We start from the raw sequence: 10,868 nt of genomic DNA, 5'->3' as shown, positions 1-10,868 counted from the left end.
CAAGAGTTCGGCTGATGGTTATATAATCAAAAGGAAAATATGTCAAGGAAAATATAACTACCCCTACACGAATCCGTAATTTTCTACATTATCCCGACCTTTTTTCGAACTCAAACAGCCTGTTTAATGAAAATGTGCTTAATGAAATCTTCCACCCAAAAGTTCACAGCCCAAGCACTTGATGGATTTTTTCATGAATTATGATACCAGGCTTTCAATCGTGAAGTCCGAAAGTGAACTCCAACTACAGATCTAGGTAACACAGTAAATTTTGGTGAGTTGACTCAATGAATCAAGCTGAGTTTAATGAATTATGCCATTTAGCTTGATTTTTAAAGTTGGACAGCGCTGTAGGCAGTGAATAGCTGGGAAGCTAACTAAGGTAAAAATTTAGTAACGTGCTACTTAAATTTCTTTTAGCAGTAAGTCTGTGAGTGCGACAGGCACTACTCCACAAGCTTTATATTCATTGTAATGTTACCGCTCATGGCTCACTTAAAAACCAGCCATATCAGGCGTCGTTCTTTTATTAATGAAATTAAGAAAGCTTCATAAATATTAACGAATCATGTCACCTCTGTCCTCTAAAACGATTTTGGTGATAATTTTTTTGGATTTTTCGATTTCCTCTGTGAATACAGTACAAGCTTCTTTAATTTAGGAAAAATTAATATGTATTTCCACTCGTTAGTTTACTCTCTAGCTTGTATGAATACAAAATTGTTGTATCACTACAAGTTTTTTACCTATATATGTATGTATGTATATGCATTATGCATATTTGTGTGCAAATTTGAATTTCGCTAATTGGGCGCGGCTTCTTGGCGCATCTTGCTTTGCCAATTTAATACGAAATATTGCATTCGATTGCAATCTTCACAATATCCAGTACTTTCGTACTTACATACAAACATGCTAAAATATATATGTATGTAGATATATGCGCTTACCTTATAGCTATGTGTGTATGTATAAAATGTCGCTTTTTAGTGACATTTTTGACACTTATGAAATGCACTATTAGGCGTTACTGATTTAATGAGCAGAAAGTTTGAATTCATTTTTGTTAGAGAAAGTGAATAAATTTTCGAGTATTAGTACACACCAAACTTTGTTGCAATGCAATTGCAATTTTGAGAAAAAAAGTATGTAGGTATTATACTTAACCGGAATTGAAAATTGAAATCAAAACTCACGGTACATGGCAACGACCTTTAAAAGAGTTGAATAAATAACAAACACCGATATGTAAAAAAAAAAAAGTGCGAATAGAAATTTCATTTCAGCTGGTTGCTTTCTTTAGGAATGGGCCGAGAATTTGCATTGGATTTTGGTATACATTAATTGAGATTTATAAAATTAGATTTCTTAAATGTATACTTTTCCTATATATAATAAATTTGAAAAAAACGCCGGACCAAATGCATCGAGCTAAAAGGAGACTATGTTGTGAAATTAAATGCTTTTTTGGCGTAAAATATATCCTTCGTTCAAAAAATCACTGATTTCACTTTTCCCTCCTTTACACTTATAAATTCATAACTTTCAACCAGTGTGGACAGACCAACTCTTTTTTCCTCGAACCTATGAAATGGAAGTTGGAATATTTTCACGAAGTTAATTTCAAAGCAGAGCTGTTAAATTTCCATTACGATTGGTAATCATTAAAAATTTATGCATTATTTAATTTTAATAAATATTTTAGTTTTCTTATATAAGCCAGCAGTTAATAATCAATTATAATTAAAAATGATCAAAAATAATCATGATTAGTAGTCATTACAAAAATAATAAAAAATAATCAAATTTAATCAAATAATTTTTTTTTAATTATTTGAATTAATTAATTAATTAATTTTCTTTTTTGAAAGTAATTAGTTATTAATCATTAAAAAGGTGAAAATAATGGTATTTAATCATTAAACGGTTACCCAAAAAAAACGTGCTTTAATCAATACTAATTATGATTATTAATCATAATTTAACAGGTCTGTTTCAAGGTATATTTCTTTTACCATATGAAACAAGTTTATTTTAATACTGTGGTAGCAGTAATGGTATTGGTTATTATAATGATGAAGTAATTGGAATGGTGATGGTAATGGTAATATTTTTGGTAATGGTAATGACATTGGTAATTGAGATGGTAATGGCGATGTTAATGGTAATTATACTGGTAATGGTAGTTATACTGGTAATATTAGTGATAATGATGAGATAATAGTAATGGTAATGGTAATATTATTGGTAATGGTAATTATTGTCGTAATGGTAACAATTATCTGTAATAGTAATAGTAATGGTAATGGCAATGGCATTGGAAATGATAATAGTAGGCAATGGCAATATTAACGCTAATGGTAATGCTTATAGTAATGGTAATTGCAATAGTAATGATAATGGTAATGTCAATGGTCATGGTATTGGTAATGGTGATGGTAAGGGTAAGGGTAATAGTAGTAGTAATGGTAGTCGTAACGGTAATTGCAATGGCAATGGTAATGGCTATGGCAAGGGTAATAGTAATGGTAATTGTAATGGCAATGACCATGATTATTTTGATGCATAGCAAGCTTTTAATCAAAATAGCAATACCGTTATTTGATTGTTGCCTTTTTACTATGTGATGACAACAAAATCCAAAGACTTAAATCCATATAAACGTATTTTATTTAACCAAAAAGTCAAATGCAAAGCGATTATTTTTTTTAAGCTAACTAAGACACTAGAATAGCAGCCGAATGTTGTGTACACGTAGTACATACACGTGAATACACAAAAACACGATAAAAAAAATGAAAAGAGTAAAAACAAACGAAGCCAAATAAAGAGTGTCCCTAATGAGCACAACGCCAATGTCAGCAATTTGTTTACTGGGTTAATAACTTCACACTGTCGAGTGGTGGCAATCGAAAAGTGGTTAACATTTCACACTTGCCAAAGGTTATATCGAATTAAGTAAGCACAAAAAAGTGGGCAATAAACCAATTAAAGTAACAACAATTGTCGACAGGTTGCCACTGTTATATAAGTAAGTAAGTGAAGTAGTGACTTGTTGTTATGTGAACCAATTTTAAGGAGGTAAGAGAAGAAAAGTCAAAAAAAGAGAGCAATTTTAACTACAAGGGCACTTGACAAATTTCTTTGCCACTTATGCAAAGGCAAGTAGCCGACGAAAGTAAGTAAAGGATGATACACATTTGCACACACAGCAAAGCGAGCAGCAGTGCTGCGGTAAGCCAAATGCCAAGGTAAATGGTACAAATGGTTAAGAAATGGCAGCAGTGCAATGCGGCGAGGCAGTGACAAATTTACAAGTGAACACAAATGCGTGCAAATGCCAAGCGACCACTGCTGCGGCAACAATACGGAAATATGTTAATGGCACTTGAATTTGGCCAAATATGGCGGCAAAGTGACAACGCCAGTACCAACCAGCTAGCTCAGGTGAAGTGAAGGCATGTGAAAAGTGTTGTTGTAAATAGTTTAGTTTGCTGATAAGTTTTTGGTGTGACTTTGCATGTTTGGTGAAATTAAGCGCAACGCCACAGCAGCGCAGTCAGCGACAAGTCGACGAGTGAGCATTGAAATGTGCCGCGCACGCACGCACGCACACACATCAACTGGGCATGGCTGATATATGGGATTTACCCCTTTATCAAATTGATTGTCGAAAACAAATCGAAGGCAAACTGAAAGCAAAAAAAAAAACCGAGTTAAGTAAATGAATAAATATGTATAAACAATGCTATAGGCGAAAATGGCAGTAGCGCTTTGCACGCCAGCCAGCCAGCCAGCCAGTCAACCAGCCAACCAACCAGCCAGCGGCCACTCAAAGGCGAAAGCGTTCGTAAGCCACCCCGCGCGCACGAACTGAAAGAAAGGCGAAAGAAATGTGGCATGCGATCGAATGTGGCAATGCAAATCGTGTCGATTTGTTCAAATCAAATTGAAATTTACCGTAAGGTTGAAGAAGATCAGCGCGCACCGACGACGCAGCGGTTGAGTAGTGCACGAGACGGCACGCAACAACGCCGCTACAAGTCCAACCACCAACAGCAACAACAGCAGCAATTGTAGCCAGCAGGAAGCAGTGCCACAGTAGCCGTAGCGGTCAGTGTGGCATAACAACAACAACAAAAAAAAATAATGAAAAATCCAACAACACAAAAAATCAATAACAAGTGGTGGCCGCGATTGAAGGCGTGATATTTACTTTTAAGGTTGGCAGTGTGTCACTTGGTTTAAGGGGGCAGCGTGTTGGGGAGGCAAGGTGGGGTGTGCATTACTTTGCATGTCAACCATGCCGAAAAAGTAGTGGAAGAAGTCGTGACAACATGTTTTTCGGCATTTTTATCATTGTTGTTTTCCACTTACTAGTTACGCGGTGACATCTTTTGCAAGTTCGTAGCTTAAGTCTTTTGTATTGCCTTGTGTTGGCATTTGGGAGAGCGTGTGCGTGCGCATTTGCTTTTCTTTGTCCTCTTTCTGCGCGCGAATTAATTAGTGACAATTGGTAATTGCTTATACGCACTGACAGCTGGTGATTGCTTGCTATGTATGTATATATTTACGTTTACAAAGTCGTGTACACTTTATGTTAAAACTATGTAGCACGACTAATATTTTCATGTCAGGTAATTTTTATGTTTTTGAAGGGAATAATAGTTTAATAAATTTAAAAAAAAAAACCTAATAGAAAACGTGGGAGAAATATCTTAAAAAAATATATAATAAGAAGCTACTTAATAAAATATTTTATTTGGAGAAAGAATTCACCTGAAGGCCACTTGAAACCATTTTCATGCACCAGAGAGGACTTCTGCGGACTTGCATCGACATACCTTTGAAGCAGTCTCATTTTACACAGCATCCTAGTGGACAATTTATTCGGGTATTCCCTTAGCGGTCTCCGCATAGGAAGCTCTAAATGTACAGCTTCTACCGAAATCTTCATGTACAGCTTCGGACATGATTTCAGTCAGAAGACGAACGCTCCTTTTGCGAGAGCTTTTAGCAAGATCCGTTTTCTTCGTTCATCGAGCAGTAGCCAAAGACTACTATCTACTCGTGCAAAGAGAAATGTAGGGGGAAACTCTATGATTTGAGCCACTTGCACTTAAAATTATCTCAGAGACCTTTCTAGCGCATTCGCCTGCTTCCAAATTTTTTTCTTGAATTCCGTTGTGTCCTTAAACTATCCTTCAACGGTAATCCATGTAATGGTTTCTTTAAAAAAAAAAAAATTATTTCGGTATGTTATTGGTTTATTTGTAAGGGCAATTATTCTCATATGGCTGCCTCGGCTGGCTTCATAATAGCCCATCCTGTTAATCCAGTTTTCCAAGACCTTGATGATGGTTTTTTGTTCTATCTCACTCATGGCTTGCGCGAAATTTGCCTTTAAGGCCTGAATCGCATGGATTGTTTGCATAAAATAAATCCTTCACGAGACCCCACAAAACAAGGCGAACATCATCAAACTGCAGTTCTGAGGTGGCCAAAGGACCTTGAAAGCAACTTGATCATCAACAATAATGCGATTTTTGATGACGCGTAGTTCGATTGTGCTTACCTGCTTCACCACGGCGTCAATTTCAAGTATATATACACATTTAAAATTCGTTTCAGTCATCTGAAAATCCCACTAAAAAAAAAAAAAACTTTCTGAAAGAAGACATCAGGCCCTTAGTTGTAGTCAAAGTCAATTTTCGTGATTGTGTGTTCGAAACTTCGCACTCCAACTCGATGCTTTTCAGAAGAGAAACATGACTCTCATGCGCAGCTTTTGAGGTGCTAGAAGTACTGGACCTCACAAAGAAAACCATTAAAAAATTTCGAAGTTAGTTTTATTTTTTTTACATACAGCCAAATTCTAACGAAGTCGCAAACCTTAGCTTGTCACTGCTGTGATTTCTACTGCGTCTCAAAGTTTGCTGCTGCAACACACATTTTTAAGTTTTGTGTATTTTTCAAGCTTTAAAATCGAATTTTTGTGGCAAATTTTACGGCACACTAGCAATCACAACGGTGATGAGCTAAGTTTTGTGACTCGATTAGAATAGAGGGGTTAATCTCCCTTTACCTTGATACTCTTTTACCAACGTTATTCATCATCTTCAATGCCTTATTTATATTTAGTAGGAATCATCAAGTTTCTCAAACTAGCTATTAACCGTACCTCTTCATTGCTAATTCTTTACACCCAAGCCATGTTTTCTGATTTGAAATAAGAAAATTATCTGAAGGGGTCTGATCTGGAGAATGAGGGTTAGAGAGCAATTCGAATTTTTGCAAAATATTGCTAAATCCCCGATCGAAGCATCCTCACGTCGGAAAGGGAAAACACCAAAGAAGAGAATTCCACTAGGCTTTGATATCGGTTGGACTTGGACCTTTCGAATGAAAGTATTGTATCACATAAAGATGACTGACTTCTTCCATGTTCAAAAATTCGCTGAGAGCGATTAATCGATTGAACAATTTTTAAGGCGAGAGCATTCGAAATTTGTAGATCCGCGGAAAAATATAAGCTAGCTCTCTTAAATAAGTGTCGATATGAACAAAAAACTAATTGCAACTGTGCTCATATCACCGCAAATCTGCATCTGGCAACCGCTTCCAAACGACAAAAACCACTCATAATTTTTTTCAGCTAAATAAAAATAGCAATGACCGCATCAAGATTGAAAGACCGTCTAAGTAAAATGTCAAAAACTATTAAAGTTAACAAAGAATAAAGTGTTGACAACGCCAACGGTACGCGTATTAGCTTTATTACCGCTGCCGGCGACGCCTCAACTGTCACAAACCACTCGGCCAACAAAGGCGTCAATGGCCGGGTATGTTGCTGTCAATCGCTGCACTGACGACGCCATCAATGGATTTACTACAAAATTGGTAAGCTCGAGCGGAAAAAAATTGTGCTGTAATAATTCGCAAACACATACATACAGACATGTGTAGATCAAAATTGAGAAAAAAAGGTGATTAACGAACATATTGTATGCACATATATATGTATGTATGTACTAGTAAAGCCCTCGCAAAATTATTAAACGTGCTGAAAGAATAAGCGCCAGCGAACAGGTTGCTGATGTCGAGCGGTAAGCAAATAAAAGAATAATCTAAAAAAAAAATAATAAAATAAGAAAAAAATTATGAAAAAAAAAATTTGAAACCACCAAATATGTATAAACGTATGAATAAAAAATCGATTGATCATAGTAATAATTTAATTTAAGCTCTGCCAATAAGCCGAACTCGGTGTATGATCGCATGTTACTCGCTTGGCAGTAGCGTAACCCTGTAGGACTTCTTAAACGTAAATGTAATCCTAATTGTAAATGTACACTTAATCGTTAACGTAAATGTAATCGTATTTGTAATTGTAATCGAAGTCGTAATCGTAAACCTCAATGTAATCGTAATCGCAAGCGTCATCATAATCGTAATCGTAATAATAATCGTAGTCGCTAATGCGATCTTAGTCATAATCGCAGTCGTAAATGAAAACATAAAAGTAATAGTAATCGTAATCTTAATAGCAACCGTAAACGTAACCGTAATCTTCATCGTACCCTTAATAGTAATCGTAATCGTGATGATAATATTATTCGTTACCGTTATCATACTTGTAATGGTTATCGAAAACGCAATTGCAATCGTAATGGTAGACGTACACGCAAATGTTAACATTAACGTAAACGTAAACATTAACGTAGACGTAGTCTTTGTCTTATTTGCAATGGTAATCGTTACCGCATTCGTGGCCATAAACGTACCCGCTTAGCTTATCGTAACCGGTATCGTAAACGTAAACGCAAAACGGCAAACTATTTTAAGTATTTCAATGAATAAATAGATTTTTTCGTAATATCAAAAAAGGAAAAAGAAGTACAGCTTTCCAAATGTCATTCAAAATCTAAGCTAAATAGATTCAAATAAAATATTCTATCTCTTTAAAACACGAAATCCAATTTTTTGTAAATAAAAATTATCGTTATGCTGCCCTTTACTTTTATGTTTCCAAATTTTTTATTTATCTTTACTTAAAAAAGCTTACATAATAATTAATAACAAATATTATACAACCTACAAAATGTAGCTCTAGCCGCAGAGGCGCTCGGCTCGTTTTCAAATATATTTTTTATACTCGGAGTGCCAACTACCGTCGAAATTCGATAGCTTTTGTAGATTTTTAATAGCCCGAAAGTTTTTGCAGAACTTTGGAAAAACTGGGAATTGTACCGATACATTCTATTTTGGCGATAACTTGATACATATCGATAATTTTAGCACTTTTAGAAACGCTAAAATCCGGTAACTCAACAGAATTCGATAACTCGACTAATTTCGATAATTTTCGATAACTGTGCGCTTCTAAGGCTTGATAAATTTCGATAACTCCAAAAAAATATATATATGTAGATATTAATCGATGACTCGATAAAGTTTGGATACCTCTATAAATTTCGATAACTCGGTTTATTTTTATAACTTCACATTTTTCGAAAGCCATCAACAACTCGTTACACTCTGGTAGCACGATAAAATTCGATAAGCAGTGATAACTCGATCAACTTATATAACCTTGAAATTTCGATAACTTGATATATTTTGAAAGTTCCAAAAACTTCGATTCGATAAATCGACAAATTCAAGTAAATAAATAAATATTGATAACTATAAATAAATATAGATAACTATATAAGGTCAAAGCAACATCGCAAAAAATTTAGAAAAAGGTTTTTCTTAACAGCGGTCGTCCCTCGGCAGGCAATGGCAAACCTCCGAGTGTATTTCTGCCATGAAAAACAGCTTCTCATAAAAATACAATCGCCGTTCGGAGTCGGCGTAAAACTGTAGGTCCCTCCGCTTTGTGTGACAATATCAAGGCGCACGCCACAAGTTGGAGGAGAAGCTCGGCCAAACACTAACATATGTGTAAGCGCCAATCTATTATTATTATTATTATTATTATATAAGTTAAAAATATTCGATAAATGACGATAACTCGATAAATTTCGCAAAATCTATAAATAATGCTAATTCAATAAACATCGATAACTTCATAAATTTCATTAACTTGACAAATTTCTATAATCCCACACATTTTTATAGCTCGATAACTATCTGTAAATTAAAACAACTAAAATTTTGTCTCTATATATTTTCACAACTTAATAAACTCAATTTTAATAATTCGTTATGTTGCGATAAATCCTATAAATTTCGATAATTATAAAGTTCGAAGACTCTATATATTTTGGTAACTTGATAATTTTCGATAACTTAATTCTTTCGATTACTATCGAAAAATTTTAATAAATTGTCTAACCTTTTCAGGTACCCCAGTTCTCATGTATTTCTCATTGTTTTAATTTGCATCTTTATCTTCAATTTAGCCTTAATTTTTCTGTATTTATCGTTTTTATCATTTATTTCTTCATCATCACATGTATCTTTATTACAAAAAAACCCAAATTTACAAAACGAAAAATTCAAATTGAATCGGTTGCAACAACAACTATACAAAAATAAGAAATAATTTAAACGAGGATTTTGGTCGTAATTTTCAATCAATTTTAAATCAGAAACTCCTTCATCTACAGAAAAATATCCTTCCTACGGTTTAAAATCGCCTTAAGAACGGTTTAAAAATAGCCTTTCATGTATAAAATATGATATGTTTGTGTGTTTGATTCAAATATGGATTTAGTTTATTTAGTTCTTACTGCGTTATGCTAAAACATATTTGTTTCTCTTTCTTAAAAAATTCAAATTTTGGAAACATTTTTTTTTCTGCAATTAACAAAACAAACAGTTGTTAAAATAATTTTACACATTTTTATGTTAAATGTTTTCCTGCATAGTAAATAATTTAAGAAATAAACGAGTGTACCACCTTACCCCCCTATACCACATTTCCTACCGGGTGTGCGTAAATAACTGAAAATTTAAAATTTTTTGCTGCATGCAGGCTTCCTTGTATGTGTGCGTATGTTGTATTCACGTGTCTGTCCGCCACAACAACATGACAAGTTGAAGCTTACACACGTTCATTAGCGGTGTCAGGTGGTATCAATTGTTTTTTCACTACTACTATGTATACATATTTTTTGCCTGCCGATCATAGAACACTTAACAGGTTCAGTACAACTTTTTTTCCATAATTTTGTTTTTGCAGCACTGCTTCCTATGATTTAATTTGATTTTTTCAAACGCCTCGACATGTGCCTCATACACATTGGTCTACTGTCAATTTTGTACTTGTTATTGCTATTGTTGTCTTAAGTATACCTGTTGCCGTTGGCGAACTTGGCTTTTGATATTTAAATTTACTTCAATTTTTTCTAAATAAGTTGGTTTATTGTATTTGCTTTCAGTTAAGGTGGGTGGCTGGCTCTTAATTGCTCAAGGGGCACTCACATCATTCAGTGTGCAAAAAATTATAAAAAAAGAATGTGTAAACAAAATCACAAAAAAGGGTACCAGTCGAAATCTAACCGCCGCTGACACCGCCGCTGAGTCAAGCGTGACTACAATGCTTGTATTACAATATGTACAAATTTACTTAATTATTTTTATAACGATTTTTCGCTTCGATTGCACCGCCTTTAATGCTGATTAGCATTTTACAGCCGCTCGCATTAATTGAATTTCAAATCAACTTCTTTCGTTTTCTATTTCCTCTCGATTTCCAACATTCAGTGTCAGATCATGTTTTAGCTTTTTGCGTTATTTAGTTTAAGGTAAATATATGAGTGTATGTATAAAAAGTGAATTAAACCATATTTCCTTAGTTTAGCTTTTGATATTTAGTTCGGCTAGGCAGTGCTGGGGGCGAGTGCAAAAACAAAATTGGA

The 10,868-nt window shown here is 34.5% G+C and overlaps 1 protein-coding gene across 1 annotated transcript; it reads left to right on the top strand.

Moving 5' to 3' along the window:
• Nucleotides 1-2,299: 2,299 nt before the first annotated feature.
• LOC118741990 (merozoite surface antigen 2-like) lies at nt 2,300-4,080 on the top strand. The gene is made up of 2 exons (XM_036473955.1): nt 2,300-2,528; nt 3,755-4,080. The coding sequence occupies exons 1-2, from the start codon at nt 2,300-2,302 to the stop codon at nt 4,078-4,080; spliced, it is 555 nt and encodes a 184-aa protein (XP_036329848.1).
• Nucleotides 4,081-10,868: the final 6,788 nt, after the last annotated feature.

Source organism: Rhagoletis pomonella, unplaced genomic scaffold (genome assembly GCF_013731165.1).
Source record: "Rhagoletis pomonella isolate Grant_MI unplaced genomic scaffold, Rhpom_1.0 Rhpom_scaffold_00006, whole genome shotgun sequence".
Lineage (NCBI taxonomy): Eukaryota > Metazoa > Arthropoda > Insecta > Diptera > Tephritidae > Rhagoletis > Rhagoletis pomonella.
Note: the sequence above shows the minus strand (reverse complement) of the source record. Positions and strands in the feature narration are given on the sequence as shown.